The sequence below is a fragment of the Trachypithecus francoisi genome, unplaced genomic scaffold (genome assembly GCF_009764315.1).
Source record: "Trachypithecus francoisi isolate TF-2019V2 unplaced genomic scaffold, Tfra_2.0 Lachesis_group17, whole genome shotgun sequence".
NCBI lineage: Eukaryota > Metazoa > Chordata > Mammalia > Primates > Cercopithecidae > Trachypithecus > Trachypithecus francoisi.
In genome coordinates this window covers 74,719,105-74,739,446 of record NW_022681462.1, presented here as the reverse complement: position 1 = coordinate 74,739,446, position 20,342 = coordinate 74,719,105, and the positions used below count along the sequence as shown (strand labels likewise).

The window sequence follows — 20,342 nt, the reverse complement described above, 5'->3', positions numbered from 1 at the left end:
AAAGTGCTGGGATTACAGGCTTGAGCCACCGCGCCCGGCCAAAACTCTGAAATATTTACATAAATGATTTGACCCAAATCACTTGTAAGGGTCAACTGATTTGGGTCAAATCACCTATGTCTTGAGCTATACTCAGAGAATTACATGCCGCATTAAAATAACAAATCCAAAAAAAAAAAGAGAGGATAAGATTAGAGAAGAAAATTAAAGAAGAAACCAATTTGAAGTTTAGAGACCATGTCAGAAGAATATGATGGCAGAGAAAGGTAGTCATATGAAGATATCAGGCACACTTCTGGGCTAGGGGCTAGAAAAAATACAGTTTTGTTCTTAAGCCGATGGAGAGACCAACAGAACCATTCAGTAACATAAATTTTACAAAGCTAAAGGAAGTCAGTATGCTGAGTGCCAAAATCCACCTGGAAGGGTGAGGAGGGAGGAGGAGATTTCTGGAAAAGTGAGTAGGGGATTGCCAAGCATAAGTATTGGGAGAGGAGAGACATTCAGAAAAATAAAGAAACAATGTGTGCAAAGCATGGGGTCTGTGAAATCGGAGCTCCCTTTCACAGCAGTATCACGTGTGCTGGAGTAAAGAGAGGAAAGAGGAAGGAGGGAATGCAGGGGGCAGGCTTTGTATGTCATGGAAAGGACTTTCTATTTGTGTAAGACCACAGGAAACTGTGGAAGAATTTTGGAGAGAGGAGTTCCGCAATCACTCTGATAATTTGGAAAGATTGATTTGGCCCCAGGAGAGAGGGGAGATAAACAGGAAGTGAGAACCCATCTGGAAGTCTGAGGAGTCAGACATTGCGGTGGGCCAGGGGAAACGGGACAACAGCTTGAACCCAGGAGAGGTGGTGGAGATGAAGGGCAGTGGGGGAGAAAAAGAGACAACTGAGAGGTGATCAGACTTGGGCATGAGGGATGGCAAAAGAGGGTGCTAGGAAATCTAGGGTGAGTCCCAAGTTTCTGGCATGGAATACTGGGAGGCAGGTTGAGCCACAGACCAAGGAAGAAAATATAGGAGATACAGCAGGTTAAAAAAGTGAGGACGGGGTGGGTGCCGTAGCTCATGCCTGTAATCCCAGCACTTTGGGAGGCCGAGGCAGGCAGATCACGAGATCAGGAGTTTGAGACCAGCCTGGCGAACATGGTGAAACCCCATCTCTAATAAAAACACAAAAAGTAGCTGGGCATGGTGGCACATACCTGTAATTCCAGCTACTCAGGTGGCTGAGGCAGGAGAATCGCTTGAACCTGGGAGGCAGAGGTTGTAGTGAGCCGAGATGGTGCCACTGCACTCCAGCCTAAGCGATGGAGCAAGACTGTGTTTCAAAAAAAAAAAAAAAAAAAAGTGAGGACATATTCTTTATGTCCTTTATATTATGCCTAACTCATTTCCAAAGTGACTGTACCATTTTACATTCCCACATATTCTTTAATTAATTAAAACTATTTCATTGAGACATAGTTTATATACCATTGGAACCTACCCCTTTAAAGTGCACACTTCAGGCTGGGCATGGTGGCTCATGCCTGTAATCCTAGCACTATGGGAGACCGAGGCAGGCAGACCACCTGAGGTCAGGAGTTCAAGACCAGCCTGGCCAACACTGTGAAACCTCATCTCTACTAAAAATACAAAAATTAGCTGGGCATGGTGGCACGCACCTGTAATTCCCAGCTACTTGAGAGGCTGAGGCAGAAGAATCGCTTGAACCCAGGAGGAAGAGGTTGCAGTGAGCCAAGATCGCGCCACTGCATTCCAGCCTGGCGACAGAGCAAGACTTCATCTCAAGAAAATAAATTAATTAAATAAAGTGCACAGTTCAGTGGTATTTAGTGTATTCACAAGGTTCTTCAACAACTACCACTATCAAATTGGACAGCAATTTTATCACTCCAAAAAGAAATGGTGAACCCACTGCAGTTACTCCCCATTCCTGCCTTCCCTCAGTGCCTGGCAACCACTAATCTCCTTTCTGTTGCTATAGATTTGCCTATTCTAGATATTTTCTATAAATGGAGTTGTACAATATGTGGCCTTCTGTGTCTGGCCTGTTTCACTTAGCATAACGTTTTCAAGGTTCATCTATATTGTAGAATGTATCAGTACCTAGTTCCTTTTTATCGTTAAATAATATTCCATTGTATGGAGAGACTTCATTTTGTTTATCCATTTATTGATTGATAGACATTTGGGTTGTTTTCACTTTGGAGAAATTATGAATAGTACTGCTATGAACATTTTTCAGTTCTCTTGGGTATGTACCTAGGAATGAATTTGCTAGATCGTATGGTAACTCTATGTTTAAGTTTTTGGTGAGCTGCCTAACTCATTTCCAAAGTGACTGTACCATTTTACATTTCCACTAGCAATGAATGAGGGTGAGATATGAAAACTTACCCAAAAGTTAAGTAAAACTTGCCCAAAGTCACATGCTAATAAGTAGAAGAGCTAGCATGCAATCCCAAGTCCGCCTGTCTCCAAATCCTACTCCCTTCCTCTGCAGTTCACGTGTAGCTGATCTCTGGTCTCTGGTTTGGAGTCATTAGCGTAGAGGTGTAGTTGAAGCCACTTCTGTGTATGAGTTCAGCGTGGAGACCTGAGAACCGTTGGCAATTTAGAGGCCAGCAGTAGAAGTGAAGTCTGCAGATGAGACTGAGAAGGTATGACCAGAGGTATAGAAGAAAAACCAAGAAAGAGATGTTGCCAGGAAAACCAGCCAAAAGGAGAATTTAAGGGAGGGTGTGGTCAAGAAGTACTACACTGCGGCCAAACCTTAGCATAAGAAGACAATGAAGAGAGCTTAGTGGGTGTAATGACTTTTGCCAGAGTAGTCTGAGTGGAGTATGAGGGCAGGAAGTAGAAGGGGAGTTAGAGAGAGCTTGATTTGGGTGGTCTAAAGAGAGGATCAAATAGAACCAGCAAATTCTACTTGACTGTGAGGGATGGGAGAGATGGCCAGTAGAGGGTTGCTAAATTTTGTTTGTTTGTTAGTGTTTGGTTTTGGCCAGAAGGCACTTCACATTTACCTACATAGAAGAAACACAAGGGGAGTTACAAGCTAGAGGAAGGAGAAGTGGTAAGACACATGAACTCTAGACAGTTACACCAAGGAGCTGGTGAAGAGAGAAGAAAGGCAATGGTGCTGTTTCTGGGTTGGGGGGTGGGAGGGGGGTGCAGATACCTTCATATGGCAGGTCAGGGGAAATTACTTCACTCTGGGCTTCCCTTCATTTGTCTTAATTTGCTCACACTTTAGTAAATTACAATTGATTAATTCCTCCTTTTACAACCTACCAACAACATCCTTATTCCCATTCCTTGGTCTCCTTTAACTGTCTCCTTTTTTTGTTTTGTTTTGTTTTTTTGAGACTGAGTCTCCCTCTGTTGTCCTGTTGCCTAGGTTGGAGTGCAGTGGCAGAATCTTGGGTCACTTCTCACTACAACCTCCGCCTCCCGGGTTCAAGGGATTCTCCTGCCTCAGCCTCCCAAGTAGCTGGAACTACAGGCATGCACCACCACATCTGGCTAATTTTTTTTGCGTTTTTAGTAGAGACAGGGTTTCACCATATTGTTCAGGCTGGTCCCGAACTCCTGACCTCAGGTGATGTGCTCTCCTTGGCCTCCCAAAGTGTTGGGATTACGGGTGTGAGCCACCGTGCCCAGCCTTCCCCTAACTCTTTAACCTTTACTTTATGAAAAGTTAGCTGCTTCTCCCTCTATCTTCTTGCTCATTCTCTGTCTCTCTAGATGCACTAATGAGTCCAAAATACCCATCAGAAACCCTAGTTTCTCAGAGTTGTGGCATTTCTGAAAGCTAATCTGGCATGCTAACAGACCAGTTTATCAACCTCTAAAATTCTTAAGAACTCCCAAAGTTCTCTTTTAGCATTTTGACAGGCTGTTTCCCATATGTAAATCTGTTATTACTCCACTTATAATATTGTTCTAATGGAAAATACATATTCTAAATTTCAAATAACCACTTTACAAATTTAGTTGGGAACATTTCACAATTTTAGGACTTCCTTTTTTCTCACTGTGATTTGTGCTCTTAAAACATTTTTGAAATGAATTTTTTTTGTTCTGATAAGGAGGGCAGAGTAGTAGTATTTATCTCATGTCAGAGATGATGAAAGTGAGCCTCAGAGAAGTTAAATGGGACCTAAGATACTACATAAATTTTCTAGTCACTTATATTTTCTTGTTTTATAGGTATGGACTGTGAGTTCTTTTCAGGAGTAAGGTGAAATTAGTTGATGTCTTAGATGGGAGAAACACAGATATCATTGCCTCTTGAGATTTGTTTTTCCTTTAGAGAAAAGAAGAACCATTTGCTGCAGGAAAAACAACTGAAATAAAAGGGAATGACAAAGTCATTAAGTGGAACCTTCTAATTATGGGCTTCAAGCTGTGTAACTTTATTTGAGAGCACAGAAATCATTTTAAACACACTTTTTTTTGTTTCTGTACTTTACTATTAATTGGTTCCAATAAAAAGTCTAGCTCCAGATCCCTGATTTCAGAAGTAATTTCAAACTGAGACGTTACCATCCCATAAAAGAGTACTATAAACACACGGGTTTCTAAATAGGAGCAAAATGTTTTCGCTTAGATAATAACATAGTACAATTTCTCTTAGAAAAAAGAAATTTATATTACATCTTCAATATCCGTGTATACAAAGTTAGTGTCTAAATGGTAAAGGAAATCTTTATTAAAGCTTATCACTGTCAATAGTGAAACTGGATAATAAAATTAATAATAAAAATAAAGCAGCATGGTGCAACCCCTACGCATTTTGCAATCCTTTCATTTATTTGTGCCTTTAAAAAAATCCAAAGATGGTTCAGAACTCAATGTATCCCTACCTGACCCCAAACATTTTCTCTGTCATCAGCTTTTAATCTAAATATTGTTGTCTCACGTGTGTTCTTATTCATTTTTCACATAGTGATACATTTCTGGATTGCAAATTTCATTTGTCTATCCTATGCCTACTTCTGGAACCATGTTCAGGTGTTTCCACCACCTCACTGTCTGACACTATTGGACTTAGCCTGTGTTTTCCATTGTAATTTTGTGACCCGTAAAGCTTAGCATCTTTCCTGTCAAGAAGGCCTCCTAGATCTCCTTGGGTGGAATTCGGTCCCATTTCTGTGCTCCTGCAATGCCCTGGGCATCTGTCTCTGTCACCAGACTTAATGGACTCTTTGGTTTATAATAACTGATTTATATTATGTCTCCTGCATGGAATTGTATGCTCTTGAGAATGGGCTGTCTACACCTCCAGCCTATTGCTATAAACATTGTGTTTAATGTTTAATAGACAATAAACGTTGGCTTTTGTGCCCGCCAAACTAATGCCTTTCTCTGAGAACCTGCAGGTCCATTTAAAGGCAATCTTTCGTTATTATATTAGTGCTTCTTGCTGAATTCCTGTGTAGCAACTTAAAATTCCTGTTTTCAAATCCTTTCCCTTGTTTTTAGCGACGGTCAGCTTCTATTCCCATCCTAGAGTGATGGTAGTTTAGGAGAGATTTTGTGGTCCAGGCTATGCCTTCTGTTCACATTCTCTTGCTTTTTAGAGGCTTTCTATATAATGTCTTCATTCCCTTGGAGCCTCTTTTGTGTAGATTCTATCCTTGGAGATTGTCATCTGGATGCAGTGGGATAATCCCTAAGAATTTTACTTATGCAGTTGTTAAAAATGCCTTCCTGTTCATAGGGAGCACATGAGGCAGAGCACGTTGGTATTGGTACCAAGTACTAAACAGAAGTCAATAACCAGCTCAGAGCTCATCTCACAAGACCTCATTGTATTTTTTGGTGAGAATTAAGTAACAAGCAAGATTTAGCCGCATTTTAGTTATTGCTAGATTGTTTGGGCGGGGCCTGGCCTCCCAGAATTTGTTGGGGAAAAACCTCAACACAGTGACCAACATGAAGAGCACCTAAATGATTCCTCCTCTTCCTCCTTCTCCGTATCATCATCATCATCATCATCACCACCACCACCATTATGATCAGCATCAAATCCACTCTGAAGGAAAGGAGTAAGGGAATGTGACTTTATTTCAGGGAATTTGAGAGCAGGTACTTCCAGAGCATTAGGACCGCAGACAGGATTATTATTATTTTTTTTTTGAGACGGAGTTTTGCTCTTGTTGCCCAGGCAATGACCCGACCTCGGCTAACCACAACCTCTGCCTACTCCTACTGGGCCCAAGTGATTCTCCTGCCTCAGCCTCCTAAGTAGCTGAGATTACAGGCATGCACCACCATGCCCGGCTAATTTTGTATTTTTAGTAGAGATGGAGTTTCTCCATGTTGGTCAGGCTGGTCTTGAACTCCTGACCTCAGGTGATCTGCCCACCTCGGCCTCCCAAAGTGCTGGGATTACAGACACGAGTCACCATGCCCGGCCAACAGGTTTCTTAGGAATATAATATTGGCATTTTCGAGAGAAGAAAATATTGATCTTTAAAAAAATGATTTTCCTAAAGTTTAAAATGTTAACTTCTGAGGCTCAAGTTTCCTAGTTCTGGGTCTTACTTTGAGGTATTATTTAGAAAGTGAACACTCGAGTTACCATAGTAGGTCATAATCCTTCATTGTGGTTGAATGTGTCCATCTGGAAGCCATCCAACTGCAGGTGTCTAGAACGTGTATATATCATTTCCCTGCTATGTTTGGCTGCAGCCAAATGCAAGGAAAATATCCCCTTGGTGGGACTTTGGAATTTCATGGTATTTATTACTAAAGCTTCTCTAAGATTCTCATTTCTTGTTCAACTTGTGTCAGGTAGCTGTAAATATGTTGGTTTGGTTGCCAATATTCAATACCAGTAACCAAGAAAACATAAATAAAATGCAGTTAAGCCTTGTTATTTGTTACCAGAAAATGCAGCGAGGTCTTGTGAGATGAGCTCTGAGCTGGTTATTGACTTCTGTTCAGTACTTGGTACCAGTGATTCCCTGAGTTGCCAAGCTTGCCGTAATAGTGAAAGTTATTCATTTTCAGACAATAGGGGCCAGTGATAGGATGCTTACCAGCCAAACACAGGGAATAACAAACCTTTGTTCTAGACAATGTCTAGAAATTGATCTAATGGGCAGGACTTAACAACAGCTAAAATTTTTGTGGGTAGTTGAAAAACATAAATTTTGGAGATGGACTTTTCTTTGTAACTTAACTAGTGACATGATATTGGACAAGTAATTTAACCTCTGTAGGCCTCAATTTCCTTATCCATGAAATGGAGAAAATAAGACTTAGCTTTCGGGGTGTTATAATATTTAAAGATAATATAGGTAATTTTCCCAACATTGTATCTGTCACATTACATTGCCACCAACAAATGGTATTTGTAGATGCTGTTATTACTTCATTTTCTAAAGTCCAGCACAATGTTGATTATTAATTCCCCATTAAACGTAGTGAAATCTCTTTTCAGGATAAAACAGACAAACAACAAAAATTTTTAAATCTAGGAAAATCCTATTATCACATTAAATAAACACACCCAATGCAAGAAGGACAAAAAGTTTCTTTTAGTGTTGAAAATTACTGTATTAACCATGGCTCCTTCCTACTGTCATTGTTAAGTAACCCTTGGAGATACTGCTTCACCATGCATAAATACGGGAGATTTTAGTCTTCATGTCATCAGTTGTGGTTCATTTACAATGAATGAACTTTGCCATAATCACCGGGCCCATTTCTTATATTCGTACTATCCCAGTAGGTTTGTAATAGAAACAAGTTTGACAGTGATGACAGTATGACTTTGGTGGAGCACACTGGGAAGAACACCTGATTGAAGAAAATGAAGTAGAAAGAGAAATTCAAAGAACAGAGGAATGAACTTGAAAGGAATGAGAAGGAAAATTTAAACAGAAACAAGACCAGTGCAGAAATAAACAAAGAATTTCCAATATAGTCAACTGAGGCCAGGCACAGTGGCTCACACCTGTAATCCCAGCACTTTGGGAGGCCAAGGTGGGCAGATCACTTGAGGTCAGCAGTTCAGGACCATCCTGGCCAACATGGTGAAACCCCATCTCTACTAAAAATACAAAAATTAGCCGGGCATGGTGGCGTGCACCTGTAAACCCAGCTACTCAGAAGGCTGAGGTAGGAGAATTGCTTGAAACTGGGGGGCAGAGGTTGAAGTGAGCCAAGATCACACCACTGCCCTCCAGCCTGGGTGACAGAGCGAGACTCAGTTAATGAAAGCATTGGAGAGTGTGAGTAGTGGGGCAGAGATGCAGAAAGCCTATTAGGGAAGGTGGGGATCAAAAGAAAGGTGGCTCAGGTGGTAGTTACCAGAATGAAATATTTTGGATCAAGTCAAAGGATGGGAGAGAAATGAGTCTGTCTCTGTTGCCCAGGCTGGAGTGCAGTGGCAGGATCTCGACTCCCTGCAACCTTCGCCTCCCAGGTTCGGCGATTCTCCTGCCTCAGCCTCCCAAGCAGCTGGGATTACAGGCATGCGCCACCATGCCTGGCCACTTTTTGTATTTTTATTACAGATGGGGTTTCACCATGTTGGCCAGGGTGGTCTCAAACTCCTGACGTCAAGTGATTCACCTGCCTCGGCCTCCCAAAGTGCTGGGATTACAGGCATGAGCCACCGTGCTTCGCCCATATCTGGATTCTTCCAGCTGCAGAATGGAGAATACATTGTAGTAAGACCTATACTGAGGATGGGGAAACCAGTTAGTAATTGGTTAAAATCATTCAGGCAAGACATAATGGTTGTCTAAACCAGCATGTGTCCATGGAGATGGGAAAGAAGTGGTTGGTTGCAGAATTTGTTTTGAAAATAGATTCAGAAAGATCTACTGATCCATTGGCTATGGGGAATGATCAGAATCAAGGGTAATTCCCAGGTTTCTAGCTAGATATTTGGTTGGGTGATGGTGTCATTCTCCTGAGATTGAGAAATTGAGACTGGAGGGGAGGAGAAGGAAGTTTATAGGAGGAAAATGATGAGTTCATTTTGGCCGTATTGATTTAGAGATGCCTGAGACTCCAAGGAGAAATTTTGTTTTCAATGATTTCCCTTGATCATATCAAGGAGAAATTTTGAGTTAACTTCTAGATATCCATTACAGACTTCTGAGTTAAGACCTGGGCATCTTTAAGTGCTAAAATTTAGTAGGAAAAATAAATATTGGAGGAAGAGGCTAAAGAGTGAGAAGTTAATTCATGTAACATGGTCCCTGGGAGGACAAGAGTAAGGGATCCATGCACAGGTGGAGGGATGACCTTGGATAAAGAAGAGGGCCACTTCTTTCAATGCAATAGCAGGAGAGACCCCCAAAAAGGGCATTCATGTAGGTAAAGTTGTCATTTTTATGGAAGGAAGTCAAGGAAGTTTCTGTCTGGCAACTTCCATTTACTCTAAAAAGGAGACACAGTCATCTGCCAGAAAGTATGATGGATACAGTTCTGAGGTTTATCAAGAGGAGAAAATATACAAAAGCCATTGTGAAAAGAGAATAAAGGAACCAGAATTATCGGGATTATTTCTGTCAAGAGTAGAAGGCTGATGTTTCTCTTCTCCTGGAGGTTTTCTTTTGTTTGGTTGTTGTTGTAGTTGTTGAGAGGAAGTTTAGTGTTCCTTGTTCTTTGGTCTGTTGTATCACCCACCCATGTCATGTTTCTAAAATTATTTCAGATAACTTCTAGAACAACGTATATAAATCTCCCCTGCATTCAAGAAGCAATTCTGAGTTTTTATTGTTATGATCTAGTCACAGTTTCCATAACTCTGAGCCTCGGAACTAAAACAGGGCTGGCATTTGTTAGGTGGTGTCCTCACCAGGGCACAGATCCTAGCTCCCATTTCACCCAGCTTTGCTTGATATGGTGAAGAGGATGTTAAGATACCAATGGAAATGAAATAATAAGAAAATCAGGCAGGGTGTGGTGGTTCATGCCTGTAATCCCAGCCCTTTGGGAGGCCGAGGTGGGTGGATCCTTGAGGTCAGGAGTTTGAGACCAGCCTGGCCAACATGGGGAAATGTTCATCTCTACTGAAAATGCAAAAATTAGCCAGGCATGGTAACACATGCTTGTAATCTCCGCTACTCGGGAGGCTGATCACTTGAACCTGGGAGGCAGAGGTTGCAGTGAGCTGAGATCACGCCACTGCACTCCAGCCTGGGTAACAGAGCGAGATCATCTCAAAAAAAAGAAAAAAAAAATCCAGATATGATCATGCCACTCTCCTTTCAAACAATGGCTTCCTATTGCCCTTTGGACAAAGTAGATACTCCTTACTAAAGCTTACAATACTGTCATGAGCTACTTCTACTGACTTTTTAGTCTTATCTCTTGCCATAACACTTTAGTCATTCTAAATGTCTTTTCGATTTCTCATAATTGTCATCTTCTTTACCAAGCTAAAACTCCTCAGGCTTCTAGACTAAATTAGTGCTCCTCCCTACCTGCTCTGTGCTCCATAGGATATTTTATTGTAATTCTTCCTTTCATTCTTTGCTAGACTATACAGGCAAGGATTGTGTCTGTCTTGCTTATCCATTTATCCTTCCCTTCCCCAACACCAGCCCCTTCTACCAGCCACTCGTGTTCTGTTCAGTGTCTGGTGTCTAGTAGATCCTCGGTAAGTATTTATCAAAAAAATTAATTATCTTTCAGAGTTTTTATTATCATTTCATTTACTAAACTCAATCTCAATTCTCCTGTGGAGTATCAGGTAATATAATCACAGAACTTTAAAAAAAATCTCATGTGTCTGTGGTGATAAAGAGAAATTAAGTTTGTATATTTCCAGAACAATGAATGCTGACATCTTTGGCATTAATCTTTAAGACTTCAAAGTTTGTAACAATTACCACTTGTTTTTTAGTCATTTAGAAAAATCTCTTTGTCTCCATACGGAGGTCATATAAATGTAAAGATATTTATGTAGTCATTTATGCATAAAGATAATAACTGCCATTAGCAGGGAAGGATCTTCAAGAAATTCTTTTATCTTGGAATAGAGATAATATGATAGACAAGACAATCGTTGAAAGTTCTAATATGGCCAACATCATTTCAAAACGATTTGTTAAACACTTTAGTTACAATATTTCACCTTATAAATCCTACAATTCTAGAGCCAGGAGAAAGCTTCCCTGTCATTTTGGCATACTTCCTAGACACCGTCTGGGAATTTAGTCTACAACATCTCTGACAGTCGTGACCTAACTTTGACTTCAGAACCTTTGGGAATTGGAGTCCCTTGCTGGTGAGGCTGCCTGGCCCACTAATAGGTGCTTCAGTGTCACCGTACTTTTTCTTAGAATATCTTTTCTCTTCTCTAAATGAACATCTCTCTCCCTGCCCCTTCTGCAAATTGGTCCGCTACTTCAGGCCTCAAATTAAAAGACTTTTAATATGGGACGGGAAGAAGTAGTGTGAGCTTCACACTGAGCACTCAGCGTTCTGTAGGCTCCATGATACTTTACGTGACCTCACTAACTCCTTCAACAGTCTAATAAAGTACGCAGCATTATGGCATTTTACTCAGAGATAAGTCAGACTTTCCCCATTTGGTTACCTAATGTTGAAACCCAATTTTTTTTAATGGAGAGGTTCTGAGTCAAGAGCCTGGTATGCTCATTTTTATCTGTTAATGATCAGTTTCGTGGAATTGGCTTCCTTTTATTATTTCTAAAATTGGGAGCACAGTTCTTATTGTCCTAGGCAAACTCAGAAGGATGTTTTTTGACAACAGAGGCTTCACAGGTCATGTTAATGAACGTCCTTTTGCTACAGGAACATATCATAGCCTTTGAAATCACACCCAACAAAACTCTATTGCCCTTTAAAAATAACACTTTTCTTTTAGAAATAATTCAAACCCTGGGAGAAATTTGGCTTATTGTATCCCTTTCAGACTTTGGAGAAAATGTCTATGCTGGAGAGCAATAATTTTCATCGCAGTCGGAGAGCACCTATCAACAGGACGGCAAGTCCTAAACAAACAGCAAGTCCTTAAGTCCCCATTGGGAGACTAAACAACCTGCTCTAAAATAACATTGACATTCGTGTTGAGACAATCAGTAATGATTTAGGGTCAGAGTTTAGTGATCACGACCACAGACTGTTTTAAGGATTTACTAACATTTCAAAGTCAGTGTTTGGAAATTCTTAATGAGTAATCCACTGATATAAGTATATTTGCATGAAATAGTAGTGTATACTATGTGTGTAGAACTTGGCTTTGTCCCATATGTGGGTTTTTAATAGGCTGCGAAAAGCTTACTTGATTAAAAAAAAAAAATTGTGTTACCAAGTAACTATTTTGAATATTTGCCCTTGTTAATTGATGTTGTGGGTGAAGTTTAGACAAAATCTCAAATACCACCTATAACTCAAAGTTTTTGAAAATGCTTTAACACAATGTGGATTCTTTGGGGTTATCATGATCTAATTCTGTTTGGGGGCTTCTTTCTGTTCTTTTGTCAGGTTCTCCAAAGTACTTATCACTCAGGTTGAATAAACCAGTTCTACAGACTGCGTCTTCCATGCATTTCCCAATGCTGCTAACTGCCCTTAAAATTATTTCAGATTTGGAACTCTATCTGTATGGAAACAACAGGTAAGTATTTCTTTAAATTGTCATAAATTATGTAAGAATTCTCATTAAAAAATAAACATGCCTAGAGAAACTAAAACAAACATGCGATGATGTTAATAGGAGTTACCTTTGGATGATGAGATTAAGGATAACTTTTTCCTTAATGTCCTATTTTAAATGATAAGTGTATATTGCTTTTGTAATAAAGAAGGCTTGTTTTGAAAAAGGCAGTTGTAGACACAATAATGTCCACACATAGGAAATGAGACCTCAGGTAAATGTGCAGGTGACAGAAGGCGGAGCAGAGACTCAGACACATCTACTGATTGCAGAAACAGATTGTAACCTGATAGCCCGGACTACCTGGCACATGATGTGCCAGTTTCTTTGCAGATCAGAAATATAACCCTAAACATGGTGATGAGTCTTTGGTTCCAGGTTATCTCTAACCCCTTATGGGGACGTCAACACCTTCCCCAAACAGCTCAGTTGAATAATTTTGGTTTCGAATTGAGAAACCAGTTTAGTCTAGGCCTATTTGTTCTAAGTAATATGTCTACTGTTCAGTGAGTAACAGGATAAAAAAAAAAAGTCTGTATACACCTGAAGGTAATCAAACTTGTTAATTATTCAATCTTGACTTTTAAGGGTATTGATAGAGTTGACATTAGAGGAATCAGAGAAGTTCTGCCCCAGAATGTCTTGGAAAAGGCAAGTTCTCATGATTAATATAGGCGATTATATTAAGTTTAGAAAACTGGCAGAAATTTTTGTTCCAGTGATGTTTACTTAAAGCTGATTTAGTAAACAAACTTTAAAAAGTCTCTTAAAAATATATGGTATCTATACACACTCACATAAATATACTCATATTCAAAGACAAACCTGTGACAAGTTTCATGATATTTATTTCCTCATCCATTAATCCACCCGTTCATTAATGTAGTGAATAATTTTTGAGTATCTTTTATGTGAGAAGCAAAACCTTAGGCGTTAAGGAGTATACCAGAGAACAAACACAAAAATCTCTACAATCTTGGAGCTTATGTTTATGGCACTATAGAGATTGAAAAACAAATAGACAAGTAAAATATATAGTTTGTCAGATAGTGTTAAGTGTTATGAAGAAAAATAAATCCAGGAAGGGCGGTAGGACATGCCAAGTGAGAGGTGGGTGAGAGCTGAGAGGTGCATTGTTTTAAATAGAGCAGGAAAGGCCTTACCGGTAAGGTAACTTTGTTGAAAGATATAAAAGAGTTAGTTCCAGATGACTTTAATAATCTGCTTTCACAAATCATTTGAGCAGCAGAATTGGGAGAACATTTGATCCAGCGTTTCTGCTGTTTTTATTGAACACTTGAAATAACCCTTTATTTTATGTTCTAAGAATGGTACCTTCAGCACAGGAATCTGGTTCTTTCACAGAATGAATAGAGGGCAAACATTTTCCCCCCAGAGTTATGTGCCTGGTGAACAGACTCATTCCAGTGTCACTCCAGTGGTCTCACTGAACTAATACAACCATCATATGGACATTAGGTATTTTTTCCTATTCATTCACATGTTTGTTTTCTGAAGTTGACTATGAGCCTGTTGAAGGTAAGAACGGGACAATGATTTGTTCATCTTGGCAGCCTCAATGCCTAACCAAGTGCCTGGCATAGGCCAGGTGCTCAGTGATTGCCAGTTGAATAAATAAAGTTCGAGAGTAAAATAGACATTGACTTTCAACAGCTCATGAGATGAATCCTCAATGGCTGCATTTACCTACTAAAATATCTAAAGTGGATAAATGTCTTACATTATGACAGCCTCCCTCCTGCTCCAAGTCCTGTGGGGACCTGGCATCAAGGACCTACTCTGTAAAATCAAGTGATGATGTCTACCCAGCAGCGATGCTTTTGAGTGTAAGCAACTATAAGAGGCTATTGTCAATCATGTTTTCCACATGACAGTGCTGGCAAATGGGATAGCTGTCATCCCCACATATTCTTTCTACCTCTGTAACAGATAACCTGCCTTACATCTTCTTTCTGAGATGATGTGGAGGAGTGATACCCTTTACACTAGATTAGCAGGCAAAACTATGATGGTTTGTGATATCCATGCTTGTAGAAGTAGTAAGAAGAAAGGGAACACAGACGCTTTATTTTATAGTGGAGTCCTGATTCTAGGCCTTAATAATTGTATGGTTTTGGGTAAGTTGCTAAATCACTGTGAATCCCATCAACTCATCTGTTAACTGGGAATAATAATTACTACCTCACAGCACTGTTGTGAAGGTCAAGTTCGACAATATATGCAAAACATTTGGAATGGTACATAGTACATAATATGGGTGTTCAATAAATTAACAGTAGTATTTTTACCACTGCAAAGAATAATCTTACTCTCAGGCAAGTAGAATTTTTTATAGTTGTTGAATATTTATGAATCACTGAGGATAATGTTTATAAATATATTTGCATCTAAAATTTTTTTCTTACATATTCTTTTATTAATACTAAACCAAGTAACATTTATAATATTCTTGAATATCTTATCACTTAAGAAGATGAGGAAAGGTGGCTGGGTGCAGTGGCTCACACCTGTAGTCCTGGTGCTTTGAAAGACTGAGGTAGGTAGATCACTTGAGGTTAGGAGTTCAAGACCAGCCTGGGAAACATGGCAAAACCCCATCTCTACAAAAAAAAAAAAAAAAAAAAAAAAAAGCCAGGAGTGGTGATGTGTGCCTGTAGTCCCAGCTACTAGGGGGTCGAAAGTGGGAGAATTGCTTGAACCTGGGAGGTCGAGGCTGCAGTGAACCGAGATCGTACTACTGCACTCCTGCACTCCAGCCTGGGTGACAAAGTGAGGCTTTGTCTCAAAACAAAAAAAAAGATATGAGGAAAGTATAAAACATTGCATTAAAAAATTTCAGTTGTGGGCCGGGCGCGGTGGCTCAAGCCTGTAATCCCAGCACTTTGGGAGGCCGAGACGGGTGGATCACGAGGTCAGGAGATCAAGACCATCCTGGCTAACACGGTGAAACCCCGTCTCTACTAAAAAATACAAAAAACTAGCCGGGCGAGGTGGCGGGCGCCTGTAGTCCCAGCTGCTCGGGAGGCTGAGGCAGGAGAATGGCGGGAACCCGGGAGGCGGAGCTTGCAGTGAGCTGAAGTGAGCTGAGATCCGGCCACTGCACTCCACCCCGGGAGACAGAGCAAGACTCCGTCTCAAAAAAAAAAAAAAAAAAAAAATTTCAGTTGTGAAGTGGAATGGTATATAACAGGGAACATTTCCATGGTCTCCAAGCACCATCCATCCCCAGGAACAGCTTAGTAGGTATTTTTGGCATCCTAAAGGTTGATGTAATCTCAGTCACTGATACTTTTCTTGTAGAAAGATACTGTCTATGGAAGTCATTATCTTTTCAGGTCGGAAAGTGATGCTCTAATGGGGTTCTAAACTCTAGTCTAATAACTTTCTCTTGTTTTTTTACATTTTTAATTTTTTTTAGAGTTTTCTTGAAGTACAACTAAGGACAGGTCACCACTAGGCACTAACGTCACTGACTTGCATGATTATGGAGATGGTCTATCTGATGCTGAAAATGTCTCTGGTTTTTTGACAACGGCTAAATAACCATGGGATCAAGTGGCCTTGGGAAAGCAGCAACATTAGATGAACTGCTGCACACTTGCATTGAGATGTTTGGTACGAGCCTTTTCTCCTTTCATCTCTTTTGGATCTCTCGATGCTCTCACTTTCCTCTATTCCTCTATTCAGAGGCAAGTTGCTTGTGGAACAGAGTTCAGTCTCTGTACCTTGGTATTTAAGGCCTTTTGGATGGACCCCAGTCTGTCTCTCCAGCTTCACTGCCCTCCACATTTCTTTCCGTTTACTGCCCACAGCTCATACCCCAGTCAAACTGTCCACTTAATGTTTCTGGAACATTCCCTGTGCCTTTCTACCACCATCCACTGGTCATATTCCCTTCATTGAAATTCTGCTTCAGGGCCTTCTCAGATGTTCATAGTACCATTCCTAGTTTCCTTGGTCAGGAACGCTGCTTGCCTTTTCCCCCATCTCACATCCCATTGTAATTCCTTATAGCACATAGCAAATGCCTCTATAATTGTTTCGTGGTCTTTTGACTCAGATGAATGTGAATAGCACAATTTACTGCATTCTACATTCAAACACATCATATCTGCTACTAGATTATACACTTTACAGCTGTATGCTCCTTGTGTTGTTGTTTTCGTATCCACCACAGCATATTGGGTTATCCCTTGCACAAAGAAAGTCAACCCACATGGGAGTAGTTATTTATTAAATTGATTACTATAGAAACCAGAGTTAAACCAGAGCAGGGTTGCCAGATAAAATACAGGATGACCAGTTACATTTGAATTTCTGACAAACATTTTTAGTGTAAGTATGACCTAAATAATGCCAGGGACATACTTACAATAAAGAAATTAATCATTGTTTCTCTTAAATTCAAATTTAACTGATTGTTCTGAATTTTGTTTATGAAATCTGTCAACTGTAGACCAGAGGAAGGGTAAGACCTACCCACCTTTACTTGCAAGGAAATACTAGCCAAAGTAGGAGGTAAAAGATCACTGGTCGGCCAGGCGTGGTGGCTCACGCCTGTAATCCCAGCACTTTGGGAGGCTGAGGGGGGAGGATCACAAGGTCAGGAATTCAAGACCAGCCTAACCAATATGGTGAAACTCCATGTCTACTAAAAATAGAAAAATTAGCTGGGCGTGGTGGCGGGCACCTGTAGTCCCAGCTACTTGGGAGGCTGAGGCGGGAAAACCGCTTGAACCCGGGAGGCAGAGGTTGCAGTGAGCCGAGACTGTGCCACTGCACTCCAGCCTGGGTGACAGAGTGAGACTCCGTCTCCAAAAAAAAAAATTCATTTGTCTATGAAAAATTTTTGACACTATGACACTATTGCTTCTCTATTGATGTTAGAAAAAGTAAAGAGTAGCACTGTTATCTCCTCACTTCTTGTTCTATTTTTTTAACAGATGACAATGGAGAACTGAATAATAGTTACTTGCCAAGAATAGTTCTACTGATGCACCGATGGTATTTATCTTCCACTGAATTGGCAGAAAAACTTCTCTGCATATATCTTTTCAACTACTGTGTAATTTTTACAACCATAAATCAAGCTCTGTATTTAGATAGAGTGTCTATCCAAAGCCAGTAAATTAAGATGAATAAATAGTCTTCGGTTATCCAGCTGTTTTGCGAATATATGTAGATGTCTAGACGAAACACATCTGGATGATAGACCAGATAGTTGACTCTCCATCTGGATGTTTTGGCTGTACTTGAAAATAATCACTAAGATGTAAAATGAAGCAGGAACTGTGGGCTGGATGTTTCTAACTTGTCTTAAACATTTCTGTTATTAGAACAACGAGAGAATATTTAACAATGATTCAAGACCAAATTTGTTTCTTCTGGGATGGCAAAATGGTGGGCATAGAGGATGCAGCTTAATCATATGGAAATACAGCCAAAATAATATGCTCTCGCTTGGGCACAAACATCAATTTAGTTTTCACATCTTTCTTGCTGCCAAGACACAATGAACATTCTAGCAGGCTTATTATAATTTGTTGACTAATACTAATGTTAGATTTTCTTGTGAAATGAAAGCAAAAAAATCCTGCATGGTTAGAAACACCATTCCATAATGAAGGCTTTTAGCAGTCTACCACTTCTCTACATCATGCAGTCCAGAAAAGTGGTTGAAAGCCAAATGACTGAAGATGCAGTTTCCCATTCGTAAAAGGTTCTATTCCCTAAGGGCCAATGCTTATTATACAATCTCTAATGTTGGTGCCTGCAGTCTCTGCCTTCTTTAAGCCCATGAGGCCCTGGAGATGAGTGAGAACCGCTACAGGGAGGGGGAGCCTTAGAGGGAGAGGCACCGCCTTAGAGGGAGAGGCACCATCAAGTGTTGTTAGGGCCTGCCAAGGCTTCTGGAGCCAGTGGGGTGTCCACCTGTTCAGTTCAAGCTTCCTCCACTTTCCACTTCTCTTCATCCTCCTCACAACCTCAGAGCAGAAAAGGATATTAGAGAGTCTATAAGGTCCATGGAAGTGAGCAAGATCCTAACTCCCAGTGGTCCAAGGGTCATATGCATCCACTGTTGAAGTGTAGAACATAGGTAAGGATGGAGGGCATTGGCTCAGTCTGGCCATACTCCTGGCAATCTAGACATTGTCCAGAGAATGTACCCACCAACAGTGTTCTCACCCTTAGCATGGCCACCAGTGCATGAGACACAAGTAAAAAGGGATATTTAGGCATAGTAACATTTAATATGGGAAACTTGAAGACCGCCTGTGAATCAACATTTCTATAAATTTTCCTCCCTTTGGATTCCTTGCTCATGCTATATCCACAGTGCCTGGCATATACACAAGCTCAATAAATATTTGTTTAAAAGAGTATGAATAAATACAGTTACAAGTAAATAACACAACTTGAGTATTAATATACCTGAAAATGACATTTTCAAATATTAAAGAAGAAATTAGAGTACCTATACAGTTACGCATAGCATAACGATGGGGAAATCATCATTCGATGATTTCATGATTTTGCAAATATCATAGAGTGTGCTTATATAAACCTAGATGCTGTAGCCTACTACACATCTAGGCTATATTACACAGCCTGTTGATCCTGGACTACAAACCTGTACTGCATGTCGCTATACTGAATTCTATAGGCAATTGTAATACAATAGTGGGTATTTGTGTATCTAAACATAGAAAAGGTGTAGTAAAAATACAGTATAAAAGATAAAAAGTGGTACACCTGTATAGGGCGCTTATCACAAATGGAGCTTGCAAGACTGGAAGCCACTCTGGGTGAATCAGTGAGTGAGTGGAGAGTGAATTTGAAGGCCTAGGACATTAATGTACAATATTGTAGACTTCATAGACACCATAGACACCATACACTTAGGCTACACCAAATTATAAAAATATTTTCTTTCTGCAATAATAAATTAACTTTAACTTACTGTAACTTTTTTTTTTTTTTTTTTTTTTTGAGACGGAATCTCGCTCTGCCACCCAGGCTGGAGTGCAGTGGCCGGATCTCAGCTCACTGCAAGCTCCGCCTCCCGGGTTTACACCATTCTCCTGCCTCAGCCTCCCGAGTAGCTGGGACTACAGGCGCCCACTACCTCGCCCGGCTAATTTTTTGTGTTTTTTAAGTAGAGACGGGGTTTCACCGTGTTAGCCAGGATGGTCTTGATCTCCTGACCTCGTGATCCACCCGTCTCGGCCTCCCAAAGTGCTGGGATTATAGGCTTGAGCCACCGTGCCCGGCCACTGTAACTTTTATACTTTATAAACCTTTAAAAACTTTTTAATCCTTTTATAATAACACTTACCTTAAAACACAACTATATTGTACTGCTGTAAAAAATATTTTCTTTCTTAATATCTTTATTCTACAAACTTATTCTATTAATTTTTTTTTTTTTTTTTTTTTTACTTTTTAAACTTTTTTATTAAAAGCAAAGACACAAACACACGCATTAGCCTAGGTTTAGGTTTACACAGGCTCAGGATCCTCAATATCACTGTCTTCCACCTCCACCTCTTATTCCACTGGAATGTCTGAGGGGTAGTAACAGGCATGGAGCTGTCATCTCCTATGATAACAACCCCTCCTTCTGGAATAGCTCCTGAAGAACCTGCTGAGGCTGTG

General features: G+C 40.3%; 1 protein-coding gene across 3 annotated transcripts in view; it reads left to right on the top strand.

The window, feature by feature from the left end:
* RASGRP3 (RAS guanyl releasing protein 3) overlaps positions 1–20,342 on the top strand; it is a 112,539-nt gene that overhangs the window by 22,510 nt on the left and 69,687 nt on the right. For all 3 annotated transcript variants that reach the window (XM_033176063.1, XM_033176064.1, XM_033176065.1), the window contains exons 2-4: positions 12,494–12,626; positions 16,105–16,301; positions 17,630–17,732. In XM_033176063.1, the coding sequence (XP_033031954.1) occupies positions 16,232–16,301; positions 17,630–17,732 (173 nt within the window). In that variant the 5' untranslated portion in view covers positions 12,494–12,626; positions 16,105–16,231. The remainder of the gene's footprint in view (positions 1–12,493; positions 12,627–16,104; positions 16,302–17,629; positions 17,733–20,342) is intronic.